At 40.7% G+C, this 18,529-nt stretch overlaps 2 protein-coding genes across 3 annotated transcripts; one reads left to right on the forward strand and one right to left on the reverse strand.

Annotated features, from left to right (window-relative positions):
- The first annotated feature begins 202 nt into the window (after positions 1–202).
- Positions 203–6,776, forward strand: LOC132712626 (uncharacterized protein F54H12.2-like). Of its 2 annotated transcripts, none has more exons than XM_087872892.1 (3): positions 203–1,920; positions 2,011–2,097; positions 2,210–6,776. In XM_087872892.1, exon 3 carries the CDS (start codon positions 4,904–4,906, stop codon positions 6,110–6,112), a length of 1,209 nt encoding a protein of 402 aa, XP_087729018.1. In that variant the 5' UTR covers positions 203–1,920; positions 2,011–2,097; positions 2,210–4,903; the 3' UTR covers positions 6,113–6,776. The 2 variants fall into 2 exon arrangements, with proteins under 2 accessions (XP_087729018.1, XP_087729019.1); XM_087872893.1 differs by having other exon boundaries at positions 2,210–4,056.
- A 1,575-nt stretch (positions 6,777–8,351) lies between these two features.
- LOC117657823 (uncharacterized) lies at positions 8,352–16,405 on the reverse strand. Its single transcript, XM_087872891.1, has 6 exons — positions 13,768–16,405; positions 13,540–13,659; positions 13,148–13,315; positions 12,778–12,951; positions 12,489–12,647; positions 8,352–12,397 (listed from the first exon to the last, which is right to left on the reverse strand). Exons 2-6 carry the CDS (start codon positions 13,622–13,624, stop codon positions 8,562–8,564), a joined length of 4,422 nt encoding a protein of 1,473 aa, XP_087729017.1. The 5' UTR covers positions 13,625–13,659; positions 13,768–16,405; the 3' UTR covers positions 8,352–8,561.
- Between the last annotated feature and the right edge of the window lie 2,124 nt (positions 16,406–18,529).

Raw genomic sequence — 18,529 nt, forward strand, 5'->3', positions numbered from 1 at the left:
TAGGCAGGAAAATATCCCAGTGTTATGGCTATTAATATTATACAGTGTCTTGAAGGTATATTTTATACAGTATGTGTATGTATCCCTTTATCTGCATGTTTCTCTTTCTCTCTGTGTGTGTGTTTATATGTATTTATATGTGTGTGAGTGTGTGTGTGTGTGTGTGTCATGGCTGTTTTATTTCTAAGTTCAGGCTAGTAGTAAGGAGTTCATACCGTTTTTTGACTATAGGTTTAGCCCCGCCCCTTTGTGACATTTTATTTACTTTTTTAGCCCCTTTTTTAGCCCCGCCCCTTTGTGTGACATCTTTGTTTATGTTTTCAGCACCACCCCCTTTTGTGATGTCACAACACCCCCACCCTTTTGTGATGTCACAGCACCCCCAGCCCCTCCTTACCTTGGAGGACTGACGTCATAACCAGTGCCCTTTACCCACAAGCCCTTTTTATCGGAAGTACTTTTACATCATGGTGAGCCACTCCCACTTGACCCATAAACCTTCTCACCGGTAGTGCGGAGACAATACCACACACCACCACCCCCTCTCTGAACCGGGGGCCTTTCACCCGGAACTGTTGAAACAGCAAACACGTCTGACCCAGAAGTCCTTTCAGTTTGATACATTAATTATGCATATGAGGCTCTTCTCATTGGTCCATATTTGCAGAGGCGGAGCTTGACAGTAACAGCCTATGAAGTTGTTTCTCTGATTCAGAGGCGCTTCCCATTGGCTGAAAGAAAATGATTGACATGCCGAGCACATGGAATAGGCTAACCCGCCCTGAAAGGCTTCCCATTGGCTGAAAGAAAATGATTGACAGGCCGAGCACATGGAATATGCTAACCCGCCCTGAAAGGCTTCCCATTGGCAGAATCAAAATGATTGACAGGCCGAGCACATGGAAGAGGCTAACCCACCCTGAAAGGCTTCCCATTGGCAGAATCAAAATGATTGGCAGGCCGAGCACATGGAAGAGGCTAACCCTCCCTGAAAGGCTAACCATCGGCAGAATCAAAATGATTGACAGGCCGAGCACGCGGCCTTCTATTACAAAAAAGCAGAAGCATTTCTGAGCTTCAAACCCCACAATAATATATTTACGCAGACCAAGAAGTAAAAAGCATTATCAAAAAGCAGACTTGGAGCCTGTTTGCAGGTGTAAAGTTTGGAAGCTGAACACATCCTTTTCTTTGTTCTCAGAGGATTTTACATTTGCAGAGGTGTAAAAATAAAATTACTATTTTTGCAAAGAAAGCCCTTTTTGTATGCAAAATGTTTTTATTTTTATATATTTCCGAAAGGTTTGGGTAACGGGTAGGGCTAGAAGGCTGGAAAAATAAAATTAAGAGAAAGAATAAAGAATAAAAACATGAGGTTATGCGCATGCTCTGTATGTTACAAGAGGCCCCAGGGCGTGTTGGGGCATGCCCCAGGGAGGGGGTGGCCTGCGGTCATGCGCTGCGTATATGGATGCTAGATAACGGGAGGAGCGATGAGCGTGATGGCACGTGCGACAAGCTTGTTTATGGCATGTTCTGACAGGTCCCAGGCGTGGCCTGTGGTTCACAGCCTGATAAAAGAGGGCCTCTGCAGAAGGGCGACAATTCAGCCGCTTAAAGCCTAGGCCTCGTTTAATAATATGGGGCAAGACGAAGGAAATAATAAAAAGGTTGTAGACCCTTCTACATCATGGCCCGCGGCAAGGCCTATTCTGAATGACTGCCACAAAATATGTTGTACAATGTTTGATGAAGACTTACAGGACTTCAGGCCTATTTTGTTTGGATGCCGTCTATCATGCTGTAATGTACGGGATGTCATAGAACGTGAAGACGTGAACGATCACACCAGGTCTTACCTGTCACGATGGGGAATGACTAAGAGATGCTCTTTATCACCGGTCCAAGGAACAGGCCTGAGTAAGTAAAAAATTGGTTATATATTCAAATGTGTAATTCAGGATAACACTGTTACCATCATGATAGGTAATGAATTAATATATTTTCCAGGTTCTGTACCGGGTTATAGTCACAACAACAGTGACCCCTTAATGTTAAACTTATCAACCGATGAAGAGTCTGCAGAGGGCCACTTAGGTAAATGAAACTAAATTGACTTTTTACTACAGCTATTGATGACAACTTTATATAATAAATGGAGAAAGTTGCTGTTAGATTTAGTAATGATATATTTTTTATATTTAATCAGAAAGGTCCCAAGGATATAAACATGACAAGAGTCTGGTTTTTTTAAGAAGCATCTCAAGTGAGGAAGAATCTACAGAGGAGAGAGGTGATTGTCAGTGCCCTACGAAGACCATTACCAACGTGCCTACGGCGGCTGTTAATAATGGTATTAATGAGGCGGTTCTGAAGCTTACCGAATACCCCGTTTGTCTACCAGAGGATGTAAATAAAGACATTACAAATGTAGTTAACATTGCTAAAGTATGTGAATGTGGGCGTGTTGGTTGTATTTGTGAGGTGACTACAGAATTTGAAGATAGTGATGATGATGATGATGATGATGATAATGATGATGATGATTACTATAGCTCTACTAGTGATGAAGGTTATTATTCTGCGAGTGAAGAATGGTAAAGGATATGTAAATTACAAATAAAAGGCTTGTGCTAAAGAGCAAAGTGTATTTATTGTAAGGAGCGAATGGTGCAGAATGAAGTATGAAAATATTCTAAAGGAGTTGTATTATACACCCGAATGCACAGGCAGTTATGGAGGTGTAGACCCACTATTTAAGGCAGGACGGAAACGCATTAAAAACCTAACCTTGAAACGTGTCAAGACATGGCTTTCCGGACAAGATACATATACTCTTCATAAGCCTGCAAGAATAAATTTTCCTAGGAACGCAACAATAGTTTCTTGCATTGACTGTCAATGGCAGGCAGATCTTGTGGATTTATCAGGATTTGACTCTGAAAACAACGGTTTGAAATTTATTTTAACAGTGATCGATGTACTTTCGAAATATGCCTGGGCTGTCTGTTTACTTGATAAGTCAGGACGGGGGGTGTCCGAAGCCTTCCAGACCATCTTCCAATCAGGAAGGGCCCCCAGAAAGTTACAGACAGATGCTGGAAAAGAATTCCTAAATAAGCCTCTGAAGACACTTTTGGAGCGTTATGGCATACACCATTTTGTCACACATAGTGAAACTAAAGCGGCTGTTATAGAGAGGTTTAATCGAACTCTGAAAAATAAACTCTGGAGACATTTTACAGCTAAAAATACTCATAGGTATGTGGATGTTTTACCGGCTCTCATGCAGGGGTACAATGGCTCTTACCATCGCAGTATCAGGACAGCCCCCAACATGGTGAAACAATCTAATGAAAAAGACGTGTGGCTACGGCTATATGGAAAAAGTTTTAAAGCAGCCGGAAAGTTAAAAACCTTTAAGGTGGGGGATCACGTTAGAATATCCAGACTAAAGGGCAGGTTTGAAAAGGGATATCATCAAACCTTTACAGATGAAATTTTTATTGTCAAAGAACGGGTTCAGAGGGGTGAAAGAGTTGTATATAGATTAATGGATTATGCAGAGGACCCCGTACAGGGAACTTTTTACCCAGAAGAGATGCAAAAGATTCCTAGCGAACAAGAACGTGTCTACAGAATCGAGAAAATAGTCAGGAAAAGAGGTAGGGGAAAACAAAGAGAATATCTAGTTAAATGGTCTGGGTGGCCGGAGAAGTTCAACAGTTGGGTTAAGGAGTCCGAAGTGTGGCACCTTTGACATGGCTGGTTTTTATATTACACTGCCCAGCAATGCATCAGCAGCTGCATTTCCCAACAACAAAAGTTCCAACTTTACTATTCGACTAGCAAAAGTGTTGGAGCTTCCAGGATCATGGGAGGTAGGACTGGTTGAGTTACAATATCCGCACACTTGGAATACATTAAATGCAAAGGAATATTTTGAAATCGCTAATGAGAGAAAAAAATGGCAGTTTCCTTTAAAAGCTGGTCACTATGCAACCATCCAGAAAGTAATAGAAAATATGAACACGGTTATGACAGAAGACGAAGACCCCCCAGAAGTAATCGTGAAGTATGATGCAATTGGACGGAAAATCAGACTTAAAGGAGAGGGTCCCTACAGCATCCTAGTCACTGAAGGCCTTGGAAAAATATTAGGATTACAGCCACATGTACGTACCAAAAAAAGCAACTTTGTCACGGACATTACAGGAGGATTCAACACGCTGTATATTTATACAGATATTGTAAGCCCGCAGATAGTGGGTGACTTCTATGTGCCGTTACTACGTTGTTTACCTGTGCAGGGTAAGGACAACGAAATAATCACGACGACCTACGAGCAGCCGCATTATGTTACCGTCAACAAACATTATATTGATACGATTACTGTAGAAATCAAAACGGACCAGAATGAAAACATAGCTTTTAACCATGGTAAGGTCGTTGTTAAGCTTCATTTCAGGCCTCAGAAAAGTGAAGGATGGTCGTGATAAAGAAGTGCGGGAGTCCTCAAGCATATGTAGACTATTACAGGGCACAGGCTGGAAACGGGCTGCCCGGTTTCCGTGGAGCCCCCGTTATGTATGGTACCGGTATAGGGGGCCTGTTCCGGGGTCTTTTTCGAAAAGCAATGCCGTTACTGAGGAGAGGCCTAGAAATCATTAAACCTCACGTAAAAGCGGCGGCTAATAATATTGCCAGAGACGTGTCAGGACAGCTTGTATCACGTGTTATTGGGCAGGGGGGATCTGGCATGGCAGTGATCAGGAAGAAACGGCCTGTTGGCCCGCCCATGCCTCCTAAAAAGAGGCGGGTTGTTAAAAAAACACGTCATACAAAGAGGAAACGTACACAAGGAAGGAAGCGCGGTGACAAACAGAACATCTTCTAAGATAAAATGGCATTTATCCACGAGGCTTCAGAGGAATGTGTCAAATCAGAGCTAGATCTTTTTCAATTGGCGCCTACGCAAACTAGCATTGAAAACTGCACATACATCGAGATCCCCCCTTTATCAGCGCTGACTCCCAATGCCCCTTTGGAATTTTTTATAACGGGACATGGCGATCATTACACGGATTTAAACAATACTCTGCTGTATGTGAGCTGCAAGGTTGTGAAGGCTGACGGCACGGATATCGATGACGGAGCAAGAGTGAGTCTTGTCAACTACCCCATAGCGTCACTGTTCAATCAGGTGGATGTTACATTAGGCGATCGTGTGATTACACAGAGTCACCACTGCTATGCTTACAGAGGCCTTATTGAACTTATTCTGAACTACAGCGGAGATGCTTTGGGGACCCAGTTTTCAGCGGGTGGCTTTTACAAGGATGATGCTACGCTCATGGAGAACACCTTGCTGACAGCCGCCGGTAACTCTGGTTTCAGAGCACGAGCTAGACATACAGCTGGCAGTCGTAAATGGGATCTGCTAGGCCCCTTGCATAGCGATCTGTTTTTTCAAGACAAACTATTGATTAACGGTGTGGATGTGAACATTAAACTCTCAAGAAGTAAAAATGAGTTCTGCCTGATGAGGGATGGTAATGAGAATTACAAAGTACAGATCCTGGCAGCGTCTCTCTTTGTAAAGCGTGTAAAAGTATCACCTGGTGTACGGTTAGGACATGCGGAGGCTCTGCTGAACTCCAACGCCAAATATCCTATTGACCGTGTTGGTATGAAAGTTTACAGCATTCCTGCAGGCAGTCTTGTGTGTAACCAGGAAAACCTATTTCTAGGGCAGTTACCTAAACAATTAGTGATTGGTTTCGTGGACAATGCCGCATTTAGTGGTGATTATGAAAGAAATCCTTTCAATTTCCAGCACTATAATGTCAACTTTTGTGCCCTGTATTGTGACGGTGAACAAATTCCTGCTAAACCGCTGCAGCCTGATTATGAACATAACCTTTTTGTGAGAGAATATATGCAATTGTTACAGACGTCTGGCAAAGCAATGAAAGATCGATCTGTGCTAATCAACCGTGAGGAATTTAACAATGGCTATACTTTATATTGTTTTGATTTGAGCCCCGATCAAGGCTGCTCAGAGCACTATTCCCTGATCAAGAACGGAAACCTCAGAGCAGAAAGAGATTAGATTTGCTGTACCTCTCCCCAATACCGTCAACATGATACTCTATGCAATCTTTGAAAATCTTATTGAAATAAGCCACACAAGGAATGTATTGTTTGATTATATGTGAGGATGGATACCATGCAGATACTACGTGTGTTGTCTGGAAATGCGTTCTTTCTAGGCGTATACCCCAGTGATTTGTTACCCAAGAGAAAAATCTCCAAGAGACCTTTCGGTTTAATTGTAAATACCCACCCCCATACTCTACCTGGTGAACACTGGTTGGCGCTCTACTTTCCAACACACAGCAATGGTGAATTTTTTGACTCTTACGGAAGAGCTCCAGACGACTCTGACTTCCCCGTTGGCATCGTGAGGTTTTTAGAACTGCAAGCTAAGAAGTACACGTATCAACCGCTTCAACTGCAGCATCCCCTGGCAATAACCTGTGGACAGCATTGCTTATTTTATCTTGTTAAACGCTTTAAAGGGCTACCTTATGAAGATATTTTAAAGCTATATTCTGTCAAAGATGTCAGAAATGATCAAATGGTGAAGCATTTTGTAGTAAATATGATGCCTGGAAGGGCTTCTGGAACGTGCAACAATTACCAATGTATGCAAACATGTATGGTACATAATAAAATAAACACTAAACGTTAAAAATATTGCATGTTTCACAGTGTTTTATTTGTTTACAATTGGAGCCAGTCACCAAAATTTAGAACACTTTTACGGTCTGACATAGAACTTGCAGCAGGTGCAGACATAGCAGAGATTGGTTTTGTAGAACTTACAGTCTTAATACTTCCTGCCTCTTTCAGCTTTTCGAGTTGCTCTTTAACAACGTTAGAACCTAGCAATACTGTTGGTACATTCATCTCAGCCATTGCAGACATAAACTCATTCCATCCCTTAGGATAATATTTCGCAGTACGCATCCGGTGTTGAGAAACCCCTTTGACCAGATCTACAATGTTAGACCCCGGCACCTTTGTACCCTTGTAGGAAACGGTTCCATAATCATCCCAACCCAAAATGTCTTGATGTTGTTTCATTTTGTTCAACAAAAGAGAAGCATTTTTCTTGTATCGCGTGCTCACACCCTCTAATATCTCCTGCGTTGTTGGATCCAGCGGCGAGAGAGGTGGTGTCTGTTCTGGTACAACAGGTGTTTGTTTAAATGCCTCTGGAGGCTGAATGAGATTCAGAATACCTTTCTCAGAGTCGTTTTGTCTGGTCAGCCTTAGAAATCTCTGCAGCACTGTGTTGTATAGTTTTATCTTGTCATCTTCACTTAGATCAGGTCTCTGAAGAACGGCCCGCATGTCATCGTCCAACCGGCTAACGGTAGTGGCACCTATTGTAGGTGTCTGACCGCGTAGCTGCTCCATCTCACGCCTCGACACCAAATACATTTTCTCTGCGTGCTCCATGTTTACTGCACTAATAAATTAGTCAGCAATGGTATAGCGGCCCCTAGTAATGGTGCTATAAAACCACCTGACTGAAGAATAACCTGTTTCTTCTTTTTCAGAGAGAGCTTACTATCACTCAGTTTTTTAATACAGTCTTTCTTTCTCTTTAAATTCCGATATTGTGAAGGCTTCAGAGGCAGGTTACCTTTTAAAGTGTTCAGGGCTATTTCGGCTATGGCCCCCACCAGGTCATTATTAGCATTGCATAAGATGGCTTTTCTCTGTTTCGGGCCTGCCTTTACTAAGATTTTTAATAACCCCCAATTTCTGCGCAACCTCTCAGACATCCTGTATGAACTGTGCGCCCTCCAGATACAGCTGTTACTTTTTACTCTTCTTTTTCACAGTGTAAACTACCGGCCATTCAGGGGGGTAAATGCCAGTTCTCAGCCTAAAGTTTTCTGGAGTAGTGGCAGCCAGATCAACTAAAAGATAACCGTGAGGTTTGCTAGTGGCATCTTGGAATACTTCTAAAAAGTACCGCGTGTTAGACGGATACATTTGACGTGCCAATGTGACTACTTGCATCTGATCACGGGGGCTGCGGAATAACACCAAATATTTTGCATTTAGAGTTATTGTTCTCATTTTCTTACCTTGAAAAAACAGGTTTTGAAGTATGAGAATAATGCTAAGGTTTTTGTGATGAACATACTGTGTAAAAGCTTTCTCTATTTGCTCGCTGTCACCGGCGGCTGCCATGAGATCGTCTACAACCGCTAAATTGGTTTGATTTGTTGGAAACAAGTCAGTAGCTTCAAAAGAGTCAGGAAGGCCCTCCATAAACTTAATATTAGGAAATTTATTAAGTAATTCATTGTACAGAGGTTGCCAACAGCTATAAAACCATATAACGTTTTGAGGCATTTCAGATAATACATGCTCACCGTGTTCTAACATTTGTTTTATAAAATAAGATTTTCCCGAATTGGAAGGACCGCTTATAATACATGAGAAAGGATGTACAAATGATGCCCTGTTTTTCATCATAATTAATAACCGTAAGGTAACGTACAATAATCCTCTGTTTTGAGCACCCTTTTATTATAGACAACTTTTAGAGTTTTTCTGAGTACCCGGGTTTCCAGAGCCCACTGTTTCTTAATCCTAACAATTCCCGGCTGCTGGATCTTGATCTCTTTCTTTTCCTCACCTTCTGATTGGCAATATTCATCAATCAGATCTTTCAGACTTTCAAAGTTAACCTTAACACAGTTGGAACTGTTTAACGTTATACCCTTCACCTTTAACACAGTAGAACCATTTGACAAAGCATAACCATAGGTTTTTGGACCAACCGCCACAAACTCGGTGATGGAGGTGTTTGGAGGAATCTCGCTTGTCAGCTGCCCTAAATAATCACCTAATGCCGGTGACCATGCCCCCTCTCGGCTAATAAAAATGACAGAATCAGTATCGTGATAGAGACATCTGTCCCCCAAACGATCCAATAACCTGTATAATTCTAGCCGTGCATAAGCAGTTGTAAAACAAGCAATGAACAAGTTTGTACACGTTGACTTAGTAGGATGTTTTTTGGCTGTTTTCCATGTTACAATGGCTGTTTCATCATCCACAAATTCGCAAGAGGACACTTCGTAATGGGGGACAAAAAGATACTTAAATAATTCCTCAGGTTCTGTCACCACCGATGTAGTCAGTTGAGTGGTACTCTGGCCAAATTTACCCCACAAGGAGTTTAAAAACAGTTTAGCAATCTGTCTTTTAGCAGGATTGACTTCAATGCGCTCCTTGCGTAAACGGACCCCTTCGTTCTTTTCATAATCCTGAACGTAACGCTCTTTATCTTCCTCTGTTTTGCACCAGACGGGGTAGCCGCTAGCCTCCTGTTTTTGACGGAGATGCATGTTAATATAACCAGAAAACAAGGTTTTTGACTTCCTTTCAAAATGCCAAACTTCATAGATCTCTGCAATTCTGTAACCTTTCTCCACAGCGACATTCAATTCTACAGTACACCACGTTCCAGTTAGGGCTCTTTCTTCATCATTGTGGAGACACTCTGTGACTTGTTGTTTTTCTGTACAAGTTGCACACAGACTAAACATTAATTTGCCACCGGACTTATATGGCAGCACTGGAAAGTAGAGACCCCTTGGTGTGTACACTTTAACTTTAGCAAATCCAAAATACTGTTTTATATCCCCAAAGTTTTGGTATATTATTTCTGGGTGCCCTGTCGGGTACAGCTTGTTCTTGTTCACAAAGGGATATAAACTTGTAAAATCATAATATAAGATTTGCTCCCCCTGTTTTGGTTTATAGTACAGACATGTAGCATTTGTTCGGCCCCCAAAAAAAGCATCTCTGGGGTTCAAGGGTGTTGGAAAATTACTATCTACTAGAAAATGTTTCAATCCCTCATTGTTCTTCAACATATCATTCCACTCGTGTTCCCAGATGATGCGTACTACATACCCCAGGCTCTTCAGGTATTCTTCTCTCGCCCTAGTGCGTGAGTACAACAGGCCGTAGGTTGAATCAAGCAGATTGTTGAAGTCTTGAGCCTTGTAGCATATAGGGCATCCGTGAAAAAAACAACCATAAAATTCAAAAGCGGTGGGGGCCCCGTTTATGACAGCAAACCCATCCAAAAAGTAAACACCTACTTGCTTTTCTCCGCCTTGCAGAGCGTGTTGGATGTTTATACCCTCGGTACGCTCTATATACATCAGCCTTTGTACAGAGCATGCAGAATAGCTTTTCTTGCACTTCTGGTAATTGTCCAGAGGTGCTAATGCTACGTTATCCTTCTTCAAAAACATGAAACGGTACTGCGCCATACAAATAGATGCTAATGTTACATATTGAAAAGGATCAATGCAACGAATTTCGGACTCTTCAAGAATATCGCCACCACGGCCTGTGAAAAACTCCCTTTTTGTCATTTCCATCACTTGCTCCCTAAACCTGTTACAAGCATCTCTCAGTATCTTAACATCTTGTTTGCAGTAGTAAGCAAGATCTTTTTTGAGGTTAAATGTTGTACCTTTATTAGCAGCATGCCATTTCTCAAATTCCTCTTTTTCCCCAGGCATCATGGTGTCAGGGCTATAATATTTGATATCCGGCAACGTCCCCACATAATCTTGATTCTCTGCAGTATTGAACAAATGAGGGAAATAACCCTTGGAGCCTTGAAAGCCCATAGCTTTGGGTAATTTACTCAATTTCATGGGTAAAAAAGAAAGGCTATCGATAAAACGTATATGAAAGTGTGGTAGGGTTATGCATAGCAGCTTACCACCCTGAGTTAAGAGTTGTACCTTTACCTTTTCACGAATGAGCTGCCTGAGGACTAGGTATCCATCATAACTCTTGGAGTTGTGAGCTATGAATGTGACCCCTTTAAACTTAGGCTGTACAAAAGTTTTCACAAATTCCTCCAGACACTTATCACCGTACCATTCCCACTTCCTAACATCACCATCATCCAGCATGTCCATGGCATAGACATAGTTCGGTATGTGAGCCCCAGTTTCTTGACAACATTCAAAATCATACACAATGTACATGTAACCTACAACTGGCTTAAAAAGCCTTTTCAGATAACATAAGTGACCTGTCAGGCTGTCTACTTTGGCACCACACTGTCCACACTTTGTTTTCTTACATTCGACATGTGGTGCCGGCACATAGATACCACACTTGGAACAAAACACATTATCCTCACAACCAATTTTTCCTTCCACAGCTAGCTGCTCGTGTCTTTCAAGACAGGCATTAGAGCGACAAAGCAGTTTACATATACGGCACCTCACCCTTCCCCCAGCCACTTCGCGGCATTCTGAACCCGTGCAAGCTCGACAAAAATATTGACAATCATGTCTAAATTTGTGATGATACGCTGTATGGCACAATATGCAGAAGTAACGTACCCCCATGAAGCCTTTGATGTTTTTTATCCCATAGTAATGACTGTCGTGTAACAGCATAAACACTACTCTTACTTCTAGGGTCCCTCCAGTTACAAAAAATCTCCAACCCCCTTCGTGATAAAACACAATCTTTATAGTTATACCAAAGTGGTCTTCAAATAAGTGTATCTGTGAAAAATCAATTCTGTGAGATGTAGATATCCCAAGTGTGTTGTGGAGGTCTGTGGCTCTGGTAATAATTTCTTGTTTACTAGACATTTCGTTATCTAACAATGATAGCAGGCTGCCTGCAAAACACAGAAAAACCCCCTCCACATTGAAATCAATCAGGTGTTGTCTTTTCTTCTCTAAAATCTTACTGAATAGAACAGTTCCTAATTTCCTAAGACCGCCCCCCTCATGGTTCTTCACAATCGTGACTGTTAATTCCAAAGAGTTCCTCCATAAGATCTCCACATTGCTTTGTAATAAACTCTCTACATAACTAAGGAACTCATCAGCATCTAACTCTTCAAGATGCCTTCTAACACTAAAGAGGGGCCTACTTAATTCCTCAGCATCCAGCCGCAATTGTACAAAATCATTTGGACTTATATCCCTGGAAATACGGTTCAAAAGATTCTGTATCTCATTATGAATAACATCTATAGCAAGCGTAAATGATTGAACATGCTCCATATTTACAAATCTATAACGTTCATAGTACTCTATTGCTCTGTAATGTTGCAGGGGTCTCTGCCATGATTGAACTCTCTCCAGGTACACGGGCGGTGCTTCAGGTGTACTTAGCGGTTCAGAACCTTCCAAAGAGCCCCATTCCTCTGCTGATTGTGTTTCTGACATATCACCCTCTTCACTGGAGATGTCACTGTATGCAGATGTTGGATGCTGCTCCTCAGGCCCCCTTTTAGACTTTTTACATACAGGCTCTAAATAAATAAAAAAGACATATCGAAGGTCTGTCACTGTTTAATGAATACATATAACACTATTTACCAGTTCTTGTACATTTTAATTAACCTTGTATGCCGCGAGATGTGGATGGCCGGGGTTCAATTTCCTGTTCTTGTACAGCCCTGGCATTGCATGGGGATGCTTCCTGTAGTTCAATATTCTGACCAATGCTTTGTGTTCCTGTTGGACATGGTCCTTCTGCAGATCCATGTTCACTGTCTCTATCTGTAGGTCCACAAATAATTAACATTTAGGATTAGTACTTATTATAGCACAAAAACATATTGAATATCATCCCCCAAAATACATAATTGCTGGTTTTCCCTAAAAGCCATATGTGAATATAAATTCAGACCTTGCATTTCCATTTCTTCAGTCCCCTGTGCTGTTGCAATCTGCTGCACCATTTCTGGCAGCTGCTCCTCCACAGGCGCATGTGATATGCTTGCTTGCTGGTTCCCACCCCTTTGACCGTGATGTGAAGCACTGCATCCTGGGAATTTGGCATGCATCTGCCCATTCCACCATTCTGAAAGGAATGTACAGCAATAAGGTAAAAGGTTCTCACATTTATTACAATAAATAATACGGCCTATAGCATAACACATAACACATGCACACCCCTCCATCACACATATTGTTACTTAGGGACAGTCACTTATTACAGACCCTAACACGTTACAGCTTTTATACAATAATTATGCCTGCAAAATAAAATGCCATACCTTCTAATTTGTTTTCTTGTGCCCTTTGTAATGTGGATTCACCATGACCACTGTTATATTCAGCCCATTGAGAGTCCGTGGGCATTGTAAAAGCCGCAAACATTTCATCATCATCATCATCATCATCATCATCATCATCATCATCATCATCAACAACATCACCCCTATCTGAAATAAACAAAGAATCATATAGGTATCCTTCTTGTTACAGAAAAGGTAGAGAACCCATAGTATACTAAAGTATACTAAAGACCCAAAGTATACTAAACATATATACTTTGAATAAGGTGGTCACCCCCAACCCTTACACATTATTTTTGATGATAGATCAACATTCCCTAACAGACACGACTATTTATCCAATAGTAATATCTGCAGATTAAATGACATACCTCCTAATATCATCTCTGTAGGGCATCCTAAGGGGCTTAAATTGCCACCCCTGATATATAAATTCCATTGTGAGTCTGTGGGCATTGTAAATGTCCCAAACAGCTCATCTTCCTCACAATCTGAAAGAAAAATTGAATCTTACTGGAATATGCACTGCCGCAAAAAAAAAAAAAAAAAAAGGACAACCCACCCCCTATAATATTTGCATGGTAAAAGGAAAATAATACCTTCAACGGCCTTTACACATTGGGAGTCAGTTGCATCATCCTAATAATCACAAAATATATATCATATATATAAAGCCAATTTGACTTTTTTAATACATATAAATCGTTATATAATAATATATCAGCGTTAAGCTATATCTTTCATAGTTATAGAAACACTTACATCAGCGTCGGTCATCCTGAAGCTGACTTCTTCACCGGTCAATAGGGAAGGGTAACTATGCCACGCTGACCACTACCTTCTTATCAGTTTCAACCAGCTAAGACTCCAACGCCCAATGTTCTTGATGTCATCTTTAGTTCAACATGCGTATTGGCTGTCCTGAAGCCTTAACATAAAATACCCTCCAACCCACCCACCCACATCCACCCATCCACCCCCCCCCTATTTTTTGCAAAAACAGTCAAACTCACCCCCTCCCCAAACCCACATCCTTGACAACCTATCCATACTTCTAAATACCCCTTTACCAACCAGAAGTAACAACAGTTTTCAAAGTTCTTCAGTATACATGCTTTATTAGAAATTCACATCCTTTACATTAACATTTTCTTGTAATCAATTTCTGATACATTTTGACATATCAATCTCTTGATTGAGATTGGAGTCTCATCTCTTATTCTTGTCATTAAAACCAGCGGGTCCTTCATCCTCTCAATGTTTTGTATACATTCTTTGACTTCATCCAATGTATCCCTTGTGAAATATAACTTGTTCATTTTATCTGAAATATAAATGATCATCCAGACAATTTGGGGTATAGATATTTGAAGGCACATTCTTTTAACAATGCTAGTTTCATCCATTCCATCTAATTGATCTTCATTCTTCAAACATCCCAGTAAACAATGATGCAAAATTTTCACAACACAGCTCTTGACAATTTGCAAAAGGCCTGTATTCTGGTGAACATTCAGTTCTGAAAGAAGAAATAACACGTTACATATTTTGTCTCCAACTCATAATACTTTTTAATTTTCAATGCCTATATATACGCACCGTTTGGTGACTGGCAGAAGCGGCAATAACAAATCTTAAGCGTCAACTCTTGCTCATTCTCAATATTAACTTTTTTACAATGTTTCCTAACTCGACGTGCCCTCTTTGGGAGTTCTGGTGTCACGTTCACATCAAATAAATCATCAATTGACTCTACATTATCATCCTTTTTATTATTTCCTTCGTCTTGCCCCATATTATTAAACGAGGCCTAGGCTTTAAGCGGCTGAATTGTCGCCCTTCTGCAGAGGCCCTCTTTTATCAGGCTGTGAACCACAGGCCACGCCTGGGACCTGTCAGAACATGCCATAAACAAGCTTGTCGCACGTGCCATCACGCTCATCGCTCCTCCCGTTATCTAGCATCCATATACGCAGCGCATGACCGCAGGCCACCCCCTCCCTGGGGCATGCCCCAACACGCCCTGGGCCTCTTGTAACATACAGAGCATGCGCATAACCTCATGTTTTTATTCTTTATTCTTTCTCTTAATTTTATTTTTCCAGCCTTCTAGCCCTACCCGTTACCCAAACCTTTCGGAAATATATAAAAATAAAAACATTTTGCATACAAAAAGGGCTTTCTTTGCAAAAATAGTAATTTTATTTTTACACCTCTGCAAATGTAAAATCCTCTGAGAACAAAGAAAAGGATGTGTTCAGCTTCCAAACTTTACACCTGCAAACAGGCTCCAAGTCTGCTTTTTGATAATGCTTTTTACTTCTTGGTCTGCGTAAATATATTATTGTGGGGTTTGAAGCTCAGAAATGCTTCTGCTTTTTTGTAATAGAAGGCCGCGTGCTCGGCCTGTCAATCATTTTGATTCTGCCGATGGTTAGCCTTTCAGGGAGGGTTAGCCTCTTCCATGTGCTCGGCCTGCCAATCATTTTGATTCTGCCAATGGGAAGCCTTTCAGGGCGGGTTAGCCTCTTCCATGTGCTCGGCCTGTCAATCATTTTGATTCTGCCAATGGGAAGCCTTTCAGGGCGGGTTAGCATATTCCATGTGCTCGGCCTGTCAATCATTTTCTTTCAGCCAATGGGAAGCCTTTCAGGGCGGGTTAGCCTATTCCATGTGCTCGGCATGTCAATCATTTTCTTTCAGCCAATGGGAAGCGCCTCTGAATCAGAGAAACAACTTCATAGGCTGTTACTGTCAAGCTCCGCCTCTGCAAATATGGACCAATGAGAAGAGCCTCATATGCATAATTAATGTATCAAACTGAAAGGACTTCTGGGTCAGACGTGTTTGCTGTTTCAACAGTTCCGGGTGAAAGGCCCCCGGTTCAGAGAGGGGGTGGTGGTGTGTGGTATTGTCTCCGCACTACCGGTGAGAAGGTTTATGGGTCAAGTGGGAGTGGCTCACCATGATGTAAAAGTACTTCCGATAAAAAGGGCTTGTGGGTAAAGGGCACTGGTTATGACGTCAGTCCTCCAAGGTAAGGAGGGGCTGGGGGTGCTGTGACATCACAAAAGGGTGGGGGTGTTGTGACATCACAAAAGGGGGTGGTGCTGAAAACATAAACAAAGATGTCACACAAAGGGGCGGGGCTAAAAAAGGGGCTAAAAAAGTAAATAAAATGTCACAAAGGGGCGGGGCTAAACCTATAGTCAAAAAACGGTATGAACTCCTTACTACTCAGGCTATTGAGATTTTCATCAAAGTTTTACCCTCATTTGTAATTTGCATTTGTAATGATAATTGTGATGATATTTTCATTGACTGCAAAAAGCTCTCAGTGTTTTTCTTTGTAATGTTTTGCTAGACAATATAAAGCTTCCTGGTGCATTCATTATTCAGCCCAGGAATGTTTAGTAGAAAGTATATTTGGTTATCAAATTTTCTGCCAGACAGTTCAATTGCATAGAAGGAGATAAAAAGTCTCTTCTTCATAAATTACACATATTTCTCAGAAATGTTGCAGTTTTGTCCCCTTAAGTCATAAGAGCTCAGCATCACTTTTAGAATGTAGAGGCAGCAGATCTAAAACAACAAATCAATTGAGCTCTCATATTGTGAGGTAAATGTTTCCATTCTTATCAAAAAGATTTTTGTATTTTGGGGGTTGAGAAGACAGAAGAACCAAAATTATTTATTTTATCTTGAGTTTACAAGCTCCAGGAATGAAATCTATAGATACAAGAAAAGCTATGTAGCTTCATATCTTTTTCCGTCTCTGTCTTCTTGTTCTTATGGCTTCCTAGAAAGGGAGATAAATGTATTTTCTTGTTTGCTTTTTTATTGTAAAGTTTTACAGAAAAAAAAGAATTTTCTTCTCCCCCCATGTTCCCCCCACTCTTTCCCTCCCCTCATCCCACCCTTCCCCCAGACTTCCCAGAGCAAAATACAAGATATTTCATTTAACAATCATAAACTAGATTAACCTACTTATCCTCAGACTACTAACTCCCCCCCCTGAAACCTTAACTCCACTATAGATAACATAATACTTCTAATACTTAATGTTCATTCATAAACTATTTTATATTTTCTTGTCTGATACTTATTTTAAATATAATCAATCCATCTTTTCCATTCCGATACGTATCTTTCTTGTGTATAGTCCTTCAGGTACACTGAGATTTTCGCCATTTCTGCTAAATTCGTTACTTTCAGTATCCACTCTTCAATAGTAGGCAAAGAGTCCTTCTTCCAATATTGCGCTACCAATAGCCTAGCTGCTGATATTAAGTTCAAAATCAATTTAGTCTCTGATATTGTACAATCCGTCGTTATACCCAATAGGAACAATTGAGGAGTAAATTTCAACCTTCTTTTCAGAGTATTCTGCATCACCCACCAAATTTTTATCCAAAATGCCTTGATTTTCTTACAGGTCCACCATATATGATAATAGGTTGCATCATTACATTCACATCTCCAACATTTAGCTTGCAAATTCGAGTACATACATGATAATTTTTTAGGATCTAAGTGCCATCTATAAAACATTTTATAATAATTCTCTCTCAAATTTTGTGCTTGCGTAAATTTAACATTTCTGACCAAAATCTTTTCCCACGTTTCCATCATCACTGGTTCCTGAAAGTTTTGTGCCCATTTTATCATACAATCCTTAACCAATTCCGTTTCTGAATCTATTTCCAATAATGCATTATACAACCTTTTAATATGCATCTGACTTTGATCTCTAATCTGTTTCACCAGATTTTCCTCATTTTGCATAACACCAATTTTTTGATCTTCCCTCCATCTAGCTTGAAGCTAACCATACTGAAACCAAGTATAAATTATCCCTTCTTCTTTTAAAGTACAACGACTGACCCGAGATAAATGTATTTTCTATGTGTTTGCCCTCCAACATAATCTCTTAGTAGCTAGGCTTTTCATCAGATTTCTTTATTACCATTTAATTTCATAATTCAGTTGAAAATAACTCACAGTGAATTCATTTATTTATTTAGCATATTTATGTGGCTGTCCATCTTACTAATATAATGCTGAGTAGCATCTAATCAACAAACAATTAAAAACAAATATAACAATCATTCAGAAACAATTACATATAAATAAAGATTAAGACAGAATAACAGCATCCTAAATAGCCACCTCACTGTCTCCTCACAAGATCCCAAAGCTTTTTGGAAAAACCATGTTTCAAAGGCTTTTCAGAAGGCTAATAGGGATGGGCTAACCTCACTTCTGGAAAATAATGTTCCTGAGAGTGGGATACAGCAGATACAGGAGAAAAGGCATGCCTCCTTGGTTTCATCAGATTGAACTCTTTAGTGAATAGGATAT

Source organism: Pantherophis guttatus, chromosome 6, assembly GCF_059756535.1.
Source record: "Pantherophis guttatus breed Tessera chromosome 6, ASM5975653v1, whole genome shotgun sequence".
In the NCBI taxonomy this organism is placed as follows: Eukaryota; Metazoa; Chordata; class Lepidosauria; order Squamata; family Colubridae; genus Pantherophis; species Pantherophis guttatus.

Coding starts and splice junctions, on each gene's coding strand:
- LOC117657823 (XM_087872891.1), bottom strand. CDS start 13,624: ATGCCCACAGACTCACAATGGAATTTATATATCAGGGGTGGCAATTTA. Junction 13,316..13,539: donor TACAGAGATGATATTAGGAG/GTATGTCATTTA, acceptor TGTTTATTTCAG/ATAGGGGTGATGTTGTTGAT. Junction 12,648..12,777: donor TGAAGAAATGGAAATGCAAG/GTCTGAATTTAT, acceptor GTGGACCTACAG/ATAGAGACAGTGAACATGGA.
- LOC132712626 (XM_087872892.1), top strand. CDS start 4,904: ATGGCATTTATCCACGAGGCTTCAGAGGAATGTGTCAAATCAGAGCTA.